The 14390-nt window shown below is 46.2% G+C and overlaps 1 protein-coding gene across 1 annotated transcript in view; it reads left to right on the forward strand.

The window, feature by feature from the left end:
* Positions 1-2526: 2526 nt before the first annotated feature.
* The window catches only part of SLCO3A1 (solute carrier organic anion transporter family member 3A1), a gene marked incomplete at its 5' end in the record, with an annotated part of 137139 nt that continues 125275 nt past the window's right edge, over positions 2527-14390 (forward strand). Inside the window, one exon of the mRNA XM_083870982.1 lies at positions 2527-2715. Within this exon, the coding sequence (XP_083727108.1) occupies positions 2527-2715 (189 nt within the window). The remainder of the gene's footprint in view (positions 2716-14390) is intronic.

Consider the following 14390-nt stretch of genomic DNA (forward strand, 5'->3'; position numbering starts at 1 on the left):
GCTAACTGCAGTAGCACATGCAGAAGTTTACTTCTGCCTCCAGATATATACTTGGTGAGTTGGATGAGTTTTCAGAGTTTTGCTGCCTTTAGCATCCAACCTAGAGCAGGCAAAAGATGATTGCAAATCCCAGCATCCTCTAAAAATGTGTATTGGTTCTGTTAGATGGGGTTTTTTCAGGAAATTTTAAGACTTCCCCTAGCATAACTCCGTATGTTGAAGTATTTTAAGAGACACCACTCTGGTTTCACCTATTTAAAAGTCTGTGAACTTGTCCATCCTGTTTATAACGCACTACAGCATCCACCTGGAGCAAAGCATCTGTCTAGCCACGCTAATTGAATTAGCCTGTGCACCCATCCAGAGATAGAGACCTTGCTAGCTTCCCAACTTCAGGATTTTTATAGAAGAGGTGCCTAAATAAACATTTTAGGAAGGAGATGAGCACTTTTGTTGTTTAATAAGATTTCCGGAAAACTTGTCTTTTTTGGGTTTCTTTGGTGGAAGAACCAGTTTTTTCAGGATGGAAAACAAAACACCTTATGAACTGGTAGAAACCTGTTTGGAAGAGCCAGTTTCTCATGGCCTCATGCAAAATCCTTGGCAGTTGAGGCCTCAGGTAGCTTCTAATGTGAATCTTGTGAGGCTTTCAATGTCTGGAGGACTGATCTGTATCTCATTAAAATGAAGACCACTTATCTATAAGCACCAGACTGTTCTCCTCACTAATTATTTTGATAATGATGCCTCAGGCCATTAATATTGGAGACCACGTCCCTGGGGTGGACTGGACTATTGACACCTGTTGATGTGGCCCAGACCTGCTGGAAAAGCTGTGGCAAGACAAAGTTCATCATGGGAGGGACCCGTTGGCAGCTGATGAACAAAGGGCAGCCAACTGAGTGTGCCAGGTCTCTCCATTTTCTTTCCAGCCATGGTTTGCAGTTGGTCTAGGTAAAGATGCATCAGCCTGGGTGGAAACACTGCTCGGAGATTTTCAGCATCACGTTTAATCAGGTCACTCATGTTAAAATGGGCCGAAATAAAAAGCCCCCAAGAGGTGATAATATTTTGGGAGAAGAAACTCAAAAAGATTATGGGAAGGAAAAAAGGGTTCGTTCAAAGTATCAGTATCAGTTCCCTTGACTTCCTGGTGCTGATTGCTGAAAATTAGAATGGTCTTAAGTTCCATTTTCAAAGACATCTTCTGAAGTGCTCAGGAGCTTCAAGGCCTCAACTACATTTGAAAATGAAATTTAGGATGCAAATTATGAGGTATTTCTGAAAGCTGTAACCTGTGTTTCCACAGAAAATTCTTCTTCTCAAAGGCCATAGGTATCCCAGTACTAAAGGGATCGTGGATTTAAAGTTCCACATAACTTGGAGTTCAATAACACAAGGAAGCAGAACAGCAGCCCCCAGTGTGGATCCAGAAATGAACAAGAAAAGTGCATGTGAAGAGTGAAGCAGATCGGGTTTTGCAATTACGCTGACAAGGAATGTGATCTGTAAGAGTAGAAGTGAAGATTAGTGGTTTTTAACAGAAGATATCTCTTGAAATGAGAACTCGAGGTGTGGCTGAGCACAAAGGGCACCAGGGAAGGCAGGTGGCAGGGACACCGAGCATGGCCAAGGCTGGCACAGGCGGCAGTGCCAGCGCGACGCAAGTCACCTCCCGCCGTTTAGTTTTTGTGGGGCCTCCGTTTCCTGTTGTAAAGTGGCCCCTACAACTGAATAGAACAGGGCACACACACCGGCAGGGAGTCACCGGCCGGGCTGGTGCGGGGGCATCCTGCCCTCAACCTGCGCGGAGAACCCGCGCTCGCAGCGCCGCACCGGGGCATCCCTGCACCTGAGCATCCCCGCACCGGGGAGAACCCGCACCGGGGCATCCCTGCACCGGGTTATCCCTGCACCGGGGCATCCCCGCACCTGAGCATCCCCACACCTGAGCATCCCCGCACCGGGGCATCTCCACACCGGGTCATCCCCGCACCGGGGCATCTCCACACCGGGTCATCCCCGCACCGGGGCATTCCCGCACCGGGGCATCCCCGCCGCCTGCGATCGCGGGTGCGCGGCCGGGGGGCAGCGGGGTCGGGGCGGGCGCTGCGGCCGCTCCCCCCGCCGTGCCCTCAGCCCGGGACGGGCCCGCCCCGCCCGCTGCCGCCGCCGCGGAGCCTCCGCCAGCCCCGGCCCCAGCCCCAGCCCCAGCCCCGCTCGTTCCCCGCCCCTCGCCGGCGGGGACGCGGATCCGGCCTGCGCGGAGCCGGCGGAGAGAGGGAGCGCGGCCGGGCGAGGGGAGGGGAGGGGAGAAGCGAGGAGGAGGCGGCGGCGGAGGCGGCGGCGAGCTGGCCATGGCAGCAGCCCGCGGGCGGAGAGGCAGCCGCGGGTTGCCGCTGTGATTGGCACCCCGAGGAGGAGGAGGAGGAGGCGGCGGAGGAGGAGGAGGAGGAGGAGGAGGAGGAGGAAGGCGCGGAGGGAGCAGCCGCGGGGCCCGCCATCCCGGAGCGGCGGTGCCGGAGGATGCCGGGGAAGCGGGGCTCGGCGGGCGGCGGCGGAGGCAGCGGCAGCGGCAGCAGCGAGCTCCCGGGGGCCGGCGCGCCGCGCCAGCGCAGGCGGCGGAGGAAGGTCTCCTGCTTCTCCAGCATCCAGCTCTTCCTGGTGTCCGAGTGCGCCCTGATGCTGGCCCAGGGCACGGTGGGAGCCTACCTGGTGAGTGCGGCCGGGGCTGAGCGGGGCGGGGCGGGCTGCAGGGGAAGTTTCCCCGGAGCCGGGGCGGCTCTGCGGGCAGACCCCCAGCCCGGGGAGAGAGGGGGGTCAGGGCAGCCCCGGCGTTGGGCGGCTGAAATGACTCAGCAGTGCCCAGGGGTCACCCACCCGCTGCCCGCCCGAGTTGTGCCGCTCCGCGGGACTCCCGAGCGCCCGGGGCGGGCCGGCACCACCAACGCGGGTCTCACCCCTCAGCGCTGGCCGGGCACTCGGCTCCAGCGCCAGCCTGTCCGCTTCACACTGAATAAACACCGGCAGAAGCCAGTGAGGCATTTATTTCGTGCCTCCCGCGTTACCGCTGTTCCCTCATCCTCTTAAGTGATGCAGCGGCGCAAAGCGCAGCAGCCCCCAAAGTCCCGCTGTTGGCTACGGAACAGTCCGAATGAGACTTTAGCACTCAATCTGCATAGTGAGATGCGGTGTCACAGGCAGAAGTGTAGTAGAAGAGTTGGGAAGGTGTCCATACGGCTGTGCTTGTGCCTTGAAGTGTGCAGCCTGTGGAAATGTTCTGCTTCCAGCAGATGTAAGTGTATAGTTGATTTAAATTTCTCAAAATAGCTTGCTGGATTTGAGAATTATAGTTTCCATGGAAAAGAAATGTGTTGGTAATCTGAGGCTTTTTGAGGCCATACACGTAATATATTCTACAGTAAATGTAAGAGCTCTGCGTTTGGTACTTGTATTCAGTATTTAGCATTGCTTCTCTGACATGCTGAAACTACTTATGCAAATTTGTACCGAACGTGATCTATAATTTTTCAAGGTATGTGACTAAACCGTGGTTAGTATTCCCTGTTAATGTGAAATGGAAATCAGAATTCATCTCCATATAATAAAACAGAAGTTTAGTTTGAAGCACAGTTGTAATTCCAAAGGAAACTGCATCTCATCTGATGAGAGAAATTCAGCAGTTCTGTACTCTAGGTGAATATATGTGGATATAACTTAATTTGTAGGAGCCTGACAGGAACATGCCTTTTTTTATGTGAGTAACACCTTAGTAAGTAAATATATTGTTTCCGATGAGCTGCTTGCAAAATGAGCTGTCAGTGTGAATGAGTGTAGGATAATCCTTCCTCAGAGTAATATCCAAGGAAGAGCCCACGGGTGATGTCACCCGGTGGGCACCGGTGTGCCAGGGATGTATGGATCTGCTGGAGGACTGTGTATCAGCCTGCTCCGTGGGGTGTTTGAGCGTAGGATCAGCACCATTAGTCCCTAGAGTGGCATTTTCCTCAAACTCCTTTGCATTGCTCACTCCTCACCAGTTTTAGCGTTTCTTTCCTTGTTTTCCCTGGCTCCTGGGGCGTGCTTTGTACCGGAGTAGCATCGCTGCTCCTTTGGAGTGTTTCACACACCCCAGTCCCTCTGTCTGGAATTGAGCACTGTGATTCCCAGTCCTCTCTCCTCTAAGGGGTGAAGTGAACTCAGCTGAGGTGCTGCTGTCTCTGCTTTTCTCCAGGTCTATGTCCCAAGCAGCAGGACAGTGTCCCCCATGGCCAGCAGGATCCACAGGCAGTAACAGACAACTGGGCAGTGGAGGGAAAGGAAAAAAAAGCAAACTAAACTCAAAACAATCCCCAGCATGCATAAGCAGTGGCCCAGCTGCACTGGGCAAGTGTTCCTCTGTTCCCTGTATAATTTATCTGCCGTCATTGCAAATGCCACGAAGCTCTTCATACAATGAACAGATGCAAATGTGGAATTGCCATTGGAGGGTGAATCTGTGCTCAAAGCAGATCTGCCCAGCGCTGTGCTTACAGGTGCTGCAGGGGAGGGGTGAGAGCAGGAGCAGCAATGATGCCTGGTGGAAAGCATGGAGGACTTAATCCTTTTACCGAGTGTCCCGGGGGGGCCGAGTGCTGTTCTCAGGTGCTGCCATGGGGTGGAATCACTGGAGGCACTGCAGAGTTGGCCCTGGTGTAATTGCAAGTGGATATTCATTTGTTCAGCCCTCTGGGATGAGTGGGGCTGGCTGCTGGGCTGCTCCCCAAGGGACAAATTAGCAGGCGAGACAAAGTGGAGAGCAAACAGAACCACAGACAAATAGGGAGATGCTGCATAGGACAGGCACAGTGTATAGTTCTAGGAAGTTGAATAAACTACTAATTTTAGCCTGTGAGCAGTGAGGGAGTTCTGTATTCATGCTTCTGCTTTCCTTGGCCACATGTGTGACTTTCCCTAGTTATTTGTAACTCAGGAAGAGAAACCTTTTTTTTTGCCTTATACGGTGACAAGTTGGTTTCCTCAGATTTTGCCTCGCACAGGGAGACCATGAGGAACTCAGCTTGTTAAGAATACAAGGCAGGGGCTTGGCTTCTCAGGAGTTGATTGAAGGGCTCAGTTTGGATTGGGCTTGGCTTTCATGTCATTACATTTAGAAGTGGCTATTGTTATTTTTAGAGATGTAAAAAGCCTCCCCTTTTCCATGTTCACTGTGCAATAGACTTGCAGCAACCGTTTGAATGTACCACGCATATGTACAAAGTATACATTCATTCATTATGTGGTTTTTAAGCATGGATCATTCACTTTTATTTGTTCATAAAACATTGTGCTTGCCAACAGGGTTTTATAAATAATAAATGCTGATAAAAATCTATATAAAGTCCAATTCTTTTCCCACAGAACTCAGCAGTGAAAATACCCCAGGATGCCAGCAGTAGCTGTCTGTGTTTAAATAGTGCAGTGTCTCTGAGGTTCTTCATGTGAAGTTTTTAGGGAGTATTTGATCAATGTCACGTTCCAAAATATTTGTCTATTATTATGCTTGCTGTTTGCAAAATGCACATGTTCCAAAATTACTTGGTGCCATATCCTGCATAGTTTATGCAAATACAAGCCTGCGCTGCTGCTTTAATTTCTGGGGCTGCTGAATACACCCTATTATTTGCATATTCGTGTAAGGTTTTGTGTACACATTTATTTGGCTTCATCTAATTACTCCTGCGTGCTTTTTGGAAACTTGAATTTCCCAGCAACTGCAGTGGCAGTGGGGAAAAATGCTGCTTGTAGTCTGCAGGCATTCCTGCTGCAGAAGTTACTCAGGATTTTCTCAGCAACTTTTAAAAGCCCAGCTGATTTCCACCTGCAGTTGCTCTCCTGCAGCGCTGGGCAGTGGATTAAAGAGCTGAGGGTGACTGGTGCAGATGGCACCAGGAGGGAAGGGCTGGAGCCTGTGTTCTCCAGCTGGAGCCTTGTGCCTCTCGGGTGGATGCAGCAGTGTGATCAGTCATGCCAGCCGTGCAGCGATGAGGATTTCGATAAGGCTGATTCACATACCTTGGCAGCACTTTCCTGCCTGTCTACCTCCCTCCCCATGAATTCCTACGTGCACTATATTTTGGAATGTTTTTACTGGTAATAACGTTCCAAGTGCTCCTGACAGTTTGTCGCTGAGGCATTTCATCACCTTGCCAGTCAAATCTTTTGCCTAGCCAGTGGTGAAATCATTACTTGAGCAGAAGGCAAAGAGCTCTCGGTTTGACAGCCACAGTTTGTGGAGCAGGAGTGCAGTTTAATTTCTCTCCCTAGCCTTTAGCCTCGACTCACTCTGGTTCAGACTGACCTAGTTGCAAGCATCCAACATCTGCCTAAGTCATGGGCTTCCTTAGATAAAGGGCATGCATATGGGAAGCGCGTTGGGAACCAGTTCTGTGGTGTGCTCTGGGGAGCTGTTTTTACAGAGCTTTACTGAGCTGTCTCTGTTTGCTACAGCTTTGAATGCAGCTATTCATGTGTTTTATCAAGTGATAGAGGATGACTGGCCTGAGCATGGGATGGAAAGGAAAATAATTGGTCCCTCCCAAGGAGGGTGCATTGGTGTTTGCGTGGGAATGAATGCCAAATTGTTTCTTGTTTTGCTGAATGAAAACTTTTGAGCCATGCTTAACTTCCTGGGGAGAGCTTTGCCCATGCAGCAGTGTTCGACTCCAGCCTGCAGAAACTCTCTGAACTAAGTGCCTGCAGTAAAATTAGTGCTGTGTGATTCCTGGTGAGAGTGCGTGTGTGTATGTGCTCTCTGAGACAGGCTCCTTCTGTTCTGGTTTTATTGCTGCCGAGGTTTGAGATGCCAATGAAAATCTTGAAATTCCATCTTCTGGGAAAAGATAAGCATCAAAGATAAATACAGAAGTTAATCACTAAAGGGTTCCTGGTGGAACAAAAAGAAATAGGGAGCCTGTGTGATGAACAGCTGGGTAATGAGGAGTTAACAGCAGAATCTGGTTCTTGGATTTTTTAAGTTGTTTTGCTATGCACCCCATTCCTCTCTCATGTTAAATATAAGAAATACAATTCTGCGTTCTGTGGGACAGACCTGATCAAACCCTCCTTGAAATCTGGCAAGATCTGCATGGAGGATGTCACTAAAGTCAGTTTTTTGGAATACTGCAATGCCTCAGAGCTTTCTCTTGTCCTTGGTGCTGCACGATAGAATTTGCCTCTGTGTATTTACAATATCAATGGATGGTGTGGGAGAAGTGTCACAGGTAGGGATACTGAGGCAGAGATTAAGAGCTTGATTTTGTTTCTAAAGCTATTGATAAAGCATTTGATTGGTTGGCAGCAGTAGAGCCTGAATTGCTTAGGCATAGGCAGACTTAACTACAAGAGCAGTTTTTCCTTTTTAATTTATTATTGTTTTTAATAAAGTATTTTCCTAGAATAAGAATCAGCTTGAAAATACTGCTGTCTTTTTTTTTTTCCTCCATCCTCTGCTGTGCTTAGTAATAAATTAGCTGTAATGTTCATAATTTATTTGTCACTGGGGCAGTTAAAGGGGAAGAAACCCACGGAGTGAAAATAAACGTTTTAGTGGGGATGAATATTGCCAAGCATTGGCTGGTTATTGCTTACCGTTCATTTTCCCTTAATATATCTTTGCTGGCAATGTTATTTCTGGTAAGTTGTTTCTAGTGTGCCTTTCCCATTAGAGAATATTGTCTGTTCTGCAGCTGAGTTGCACAGAAAGTTATTCTAAACTAGATTTCTTGACTACATTCATATTTCTTCTTGAAGAAGCCTTTTGATATTTTTTGAGGGGGTCTCTGACTGCAGGGTGGAGCAGGAGCTGAATCCAGCTCTGGGTTCTGATATTTTCAGGCTCCTGTGGGGTGTGCATCGGGAGTGTGGCATGGACACATTAACGTAAAAACATTGTTTAAGTTATAGAAACAAATTCCAATCTAAGTGTGGGTTTTTTTACCAAGAAAACTTGTAACTGGCATATATGTGTTGATTAGGAGAAAGAGGTTTTTTTTATCTGCACTAATGGATGAAACAGTGTAGAGGTAACATGCTTATCTCTTACATCGTGTTATGTGCAATTTGTAACTTACAATCTCCTGTCTTCTTGCTTAAATGCATTTAAAGGCAAAATGCACTTGATGTCTAAATGTAGACTAATTGATTTTAGTGGTTTTATTAATTTTTAGCAGAAAGTTTGGCAGTTCTTCCATTTCTCTGTAAGGGCCAAGTGATGTTTGTAAGCCTTGAAAGAAAGAACAGTTAGAAATGTTATGGTCTGTCGTAAAACTAATGTCTCATTTCTTCTGGCCAGCCTTCCCTTCCACAATCCCTCTAGCTCTTGCAGGGTGCCTGTGTGACAGGTTTAATGGCCTGCAGTATTCCTGCAGCTGAAGTTTTAAAGGGATCTTGAATTAGAGCAGAGAATGCACAGGTCTGAAGGGCTGTGCCATTTGGGCTTCATGCAGTGTGAGTCTTTTAGTGGTCAGGTAGCCCCTGTCCCAGAGAGAGCTCAGTGGAACTGTGGTCCCTCCCCTTCTCTGTAAGGCAGAGCAGATACTCACTGTTTCCCAGAAAGGGGTGTCTATCAGGTTTGCATGGGCTTTCTTTTCCCTCACTTTCAGGATATTGTAAAGGACCAAAAGCCAACTTCTGTCCTGCTACAGCGATGTAAATTTATTGCTTCAGAAGGGTTATTCTGCAATTCAGCAAGAAGAATTTGTCCTCTGTGTGTTATAATCCTTACTTGTAGACTCCTTGGTCTCCTGCTATTCCTTCACAGGAAGATCAAACAATGGCTAGGTATTTAGTGGGTGAGGTTGCACCTTGGATGAATTAGTGTAGCTTTGTCTCCTGATCAACAGCAGATGAAACTACAAGTGCTGTATTTTAAGCATCATCCAAAGCAGTTTAAATAAACGTGGTAGTATTTCGTGCAGTAACTCCTTTAAGTGCTCCAATGAAGTTTGGAAGGCTTAATTTTTCCTATTGCACAGAAAATTGGGCCACTGATTTTGATTTACAAGGCTTCATTATAACTCTGCAGCAAAACCAGGACTAGAACCCCAAGAGTCCTGTCTCCAGGTCACCTTGGAACAACCACTAGGCACTCTGTCTCTTTGCAGTGCAAAGCAAATAGTGGTGGCTGCTCCAGTGAGTAGAGATTTCACTCTGCCCTGCTCCGTGCACTGTCAATGGGATCAATAGTGATTGCAGGCTGTTGAGGAAGCTCCTGGAGTGTCTCAGAGCTGGGAGGGCTCTGCCCTGTTGTGGAAGGCATTCTGTAATATTCAGAGTGGTGGTCCCTGAATCCAAGCTGTTTGAGAGAATGGGGAAAAGGAATGCTCCTTTGTCCCAGATGTTAAGCAGGCATGCAGCTGTCATCATACAGAGGCAAAGACTTAGAGCACAGGTCTGGATCTGCCTCTTCTCACTCAGCAAACAAGGAAGCACCTCAGAACTAAAATCAGATATTCTAAGCTCTCCAGTTAGCAACTTTTTTTTTTTTTTTCCCAGCCTTATTCTGGATTTGATGTGCTTCAGCATTTTTCCACTTGAGTATTCCTTGCAGAAGTGAGGCAGGCAGCCCCCTCCTGCGATTGCACAGTGCCCACTGGATTCAAGTTGAAGCTCTTTTACTGAGCTGCTGTTGCAGCAGTGCCTGAACACAGTCAGTTATTTTAGATGACTGCAGTGTAAAAGCAAAATATTTATTTCTGGTTTGTTTGGATGTTTATCATCATTGTTATTTTTCAAGAAGGAAAGGAATTTGCCTTGGTTTCTGCTTTTCTCCTCTGTTGCCTCTCCCTTCATAGTAGCCTTTCAAAACCTCACCAAGGAGCCAGCTGATTTCCCTGTAGTTTTTTAACACCCTCTTGGTGTCTGCAGCTCTCACTTGGATGATTTCTGCATGTTTGCAGGCACAGTGGCTCTTAGATAAGTGACTGTGAGGGCTGGTGTGGGAGCACAGGAGTTGTTATTCCAGGCTACATCTGTTTCCTGGGCAAGGATTGCTGGAATTGGCTTATTTTTAATATTTAAGTGTCCTTTTGAAATACTTACCATGCTGTTCACTGGTATAATTAATAATTCCTTAGTTTACTGAAAGTGAAAAAAAGACTTAAAATTTAGTTTTCTGGTGATCCATCAAATGGCAGAACCTGGATAATTCAGTTGTATTGAGGCTTTCATGACTCACCCAGTTTCTGAAGTAAATGTGGCAGGTTTGTTTTTTGGTGCTTTGATGTTTGTGTCTGAATCCAATTTTTTTTTTTTTTTTTTTTTAAAGGCAACTACAGACTGCCATAAAGAAACTGAAAGAAAGCTTGGCTGTTGAGAAGAGATTTGTGGTGTGGGTGTGGAAGAACACAAAAACCTTTAGAAATGTTTCACTTTTGATTTTCAAAGACAAATAGTGATATATTTGTGTCATACTTTTTTGTTGTTGTTTTTTTCAGTCCCTCACTGAAAGACTTTTGGCTGAATTGAAATCAGCGTTGAGTTTGGGTCAATATAGAAGAAACAGCCTTGAAATGAGTGTGTTTTAGGTGATAGCTAACGCTTTAATACCTGCAGAACTGCATGAAACAATGTCGAATTGCTTTACAGTGGAGTGTGGCAGGTAGTAGTGCCCTCTGCATTCCTGAAACAGAGGAATTACTCTATGAATTCATGTTTAAGGTGAAAGGTAACTGTGTTTCCTGGAGTCTTGGAACGTGTATGTTCAAACAGCATGGCCAGAGGATAGCAGTGGTGGGCCTGTTTGCCACAGCAGGACAGAGGTCTGAGTTTTCTGTAGTTTCAGATTTATTTCATCCCTTTGATTCTCCAAAGGAATTACAGGGAGTGAGAAAACATAATAGTTTTTGTTAACTTAATAGTTTTGCAACCTGTCCTGTTAAAGAATGAATGGTATTTGTTTTCTCTGGTGAAACTTTACCAGGAAAGGGCTGCAGAAAGATTGTCTGGAGTTCTTGTTTTTGTTTCTGAAAAGGAGGCTATAAAATAGTTGCTGCCTCTTTCCACTTCTCAGCTCCATGTGAACATAGTTTGGCACATCATTAACAGGAGACCAGAGATTTGCTTGAGAGTGTTTTGGTGCTGGAATGTGGACTAAACCTCAGGCTTTGGCTTGAAAGGAGTCTCTGAAGGGAGATGCAGGAGGAGTGGGATGTGCCTCACTTGGGACAGCAGCAGGGCAAGTCCCTGTACCTCTGAAAAATACCAGAGGTGTATGTGCATGTGTGCCTGTTCTACACTGAGAAATGCCAAGAGAGAAGAGGGCAAGCATTTAAAACTTTCCAAGAGAGAAGCTTAAATACTGACTGAAAGAAAATTATTTTGAAAAACATGAAAGGGGAATGCCCCCAGTGGTGTCCTGCTGCTTCTTGTGCCCTGCTAATGAGTTTCATCTGCTGGAAACATGCTCACTTCTGATCCTGATGTGGTCTGAGTGTTGTGTGATGATGCATTGAGGTGCCAAATTTAGGGATGGATCCTTTCTTGCTCAGGAATTTGGAAACAACAGAAAAATAATAGTATATAACTAAGGTTTGATTTTTAAAGGGGAAAAACTTAACAGTTTCAATTTTTCAATCCTGCAGCTTGCTTCTCATCATCTCACTGAGCTGCAAGAAGAGCTGTAATTGTTGTGAGTTAGGAAAGCTCTTTTGTCCAAGTTATTCTTCAAGCTTTAACTCTTTTCTTGTTAAAGGGTGTCCACCTTGCTTGGTGAGATGCTGTGGTGTGTTAACCTTGGTCTGCAGCCAGATCTCCCACCCTGCTTTTCTCTCACTCCCTCCTCAACACACTGGTGGTGGAAAATGAGGTGAAAAAGCTTGTGGGTTGAGATAAAGCAATTACTGTCAGGGATAAAACAGACTTGACCTGGGAAAATTAATTTTAATTGCCAATTAAAATAGATTTTGATGTTTAAAACTTAGCCAAAAATCAAAACACCATGTCCCCTCATCCCATCCCTTTTTTTATTTTTTTCCCCTAGGCTCTCTGGGAATATGTCTCTAGCAGATCCTCACTGTGCTCTGCTGGGAGAGCATCCACCCTCGCTGTGAGCTAAAGTAAACCATTAACCATGTTTGAGCTCTGATGTTTGCACAAACATTGGCTGCTGTTGGGTAAATGGTTTCCCCTGTGCTTGGGTCCTGTCTGCACTTGGTGATCACTCACTGGTTTTTGTGGTGTCCCACTGGGCAGCAGGGTTCAGCCCAGGGAGAAGTGTGTCTGTGTGACATGGTGATGTTCTTTTTGTCCTGCAGGCATTGTCTGTAAAATGGGATTTTTGTGGTTATTAACCTTCCCATAGCCTACGCCAAATGCTCTGGCCGGTGATGGAGAATGTGTTGGATGTACAGGCCCTTTATGAGAAAGAGTGGGCAGTGTTTTTAGGGCTTACCAGCAAAGGAAAACTGTGGGTTTTGTTTTTGTCTTGTCCAGCGTACAGGGCTGAGAGTGGTTAATTACAATGGGCCTTTCAGCCTCTGCATGAGATGCACACTTTGTTTCCTGCTGCCTATGGCTAGTTATAATGCAGGTCCTTATGTCTGAAGTCAGTGCAGCTGCTGGCTGAGGGACAGGAGCTTCAGCTGAAGGGATGCCTTGTCTAGGGGTGCTTGTTTGTGAAGGGCAGCGATGGCTGTTTGGGTGATCCTGGAGATGGTCTCATCCAAGGTGCTCAGTGCAGGGAATGCCCACTGAGCTCAGCTGTGTTCCTGCAGGAACCTGCCTTTGGTCCAGAGAGGAGTGCTTGGAACACAAGTTTCTATTTTTGATATCCAAATGTGATACCAAAACCACAGGGCTGCTTGAGCCCTTGGGTCACAATGCAACCTAGATGCTAGTCTAGGTTGGGTTTGGGGTTTTGTTAGTTCTCTTTCTATAGTCTGTGATATTTAATACTACTAAAAAAATGTAGCTCAAGGGAGCTGCTTAGGGTTACTGAAAAGCTTTCCCGCAGTCTTTGGGATTCAAACCTACCAGCTTCAGAGAGCTTGAGAGCTGAAAAGTATTCAAGTATTCCATGGAACTGGATAAACTGTTCACTTCCATGAGCTGATTTGCTTAATTGAGGCCGCTTCTGCATTGACAAATCACTGTGTGAATGAATGGATTCCAAAATCAGCTTGGGAGTTATTTGATGGCTATTGAAGTTAAGCCACACTAGCAAGCCATGTGCTAGAGGCACGGTTTTGTGGCTTTGCTGTGTCATTTGGCACAACTGCACAAGCTTTCTCAGATGCTGGCCCTGTACAGAAGTTCAGTGTTTTCCATGGATTAGGATGCATCAAGGATACTCTGTGGCTCTTAATCTCAGTTCTTGTTCTTTCATAGCAAGAAGGCAGAAGTTTCAAATTTATTCTTGATGTTTCTTGTGGAAGCATTTGGGCCTTGTGGTGTAGCCTCCCTGATTTAAGATGGCATTTATTGGTTTGAATTATTCAGCTTAATTCAATTCTGGACAAGCTATTTGCCAGAATTTTTATTTTGCCTCCTTATTTCAATAGATCCCTAATGAATTACTGTAGTTGTATATAATGACTCTTGGGAAATACTGGATGCAGCCTCTAGAATCTGTTCTGTGTGTTTTCAGATTGCAAACTTTTGAAGTCTATCCCTGAACAGTGCTCAGAGTCCCTTGTTGTCTAAGTGTTTCAGATACTCCTAATTAATAGACTGCATCTTTGGTATCTGTGGGCAGGTATCCAGTGAACAATTGGTTAGCAGGGTAACAACTGGGAGGTAAATCTGGATGCAGAGTTTTCTCTGGGATTTGGTTTAAGGTTGTATGGTCTTGTGCATGGAAGTTTTTTTCCAGAGTCTCTTACAATGTTTCCAGCTCAATACTTCTGCATCTCCATGTTCAAACTGCTCTGAGTTTGCATTACAGTTTGGGGGAGCGCTTGGTCAAAGCAGACAAAAACATTCAGCAAATAGCTTGAGGCAAAGTGTGGTCTTCTGGTTTAGCTAACCAGGCCTTTTGACACAAATGGAGTGTGTCTGGTTACTCCAATGCTTGTACTCAAGTTGCTGTTGATCGAGTCTTTATAGATTTCTGTTAGGCATCACACTGAGCCTTCAAGGAATGGGATCTTTAAGAGGTGCACAGAACTTCGCTACACTGGAAGTGCAGATGAAACTAAAATAACATTTGGTTTCTTTGTTTGCCCCCCGTAGTGCATAGTGCGTAGATTCAGACGCCTTCAATTTGATTTTCAGCATCCTGATTGTTTTCAGAACTCTTGGTATCCAGACAGTGTCCCAAAATATTAGACTCATGGAGCATTTCCAAGGGTCCTGTCACTGTGTATTTCCCTGATCACCACCTCACCCCCACTGTTCAAGCAATGAGAGATTAA

The sequence above is a fragment of the Zosterops lateralis genome (genome assembly GCF_965231275.1).
Source record: "Zosterops lateralis genome assembly, chromosome: 13".
Taxonomy (NCBI): Eukaryota; Metazoa; Chordata; class Aves; order Passeriformes; family Zosteropidae; genus Zosterops; species Zosterops lateralis.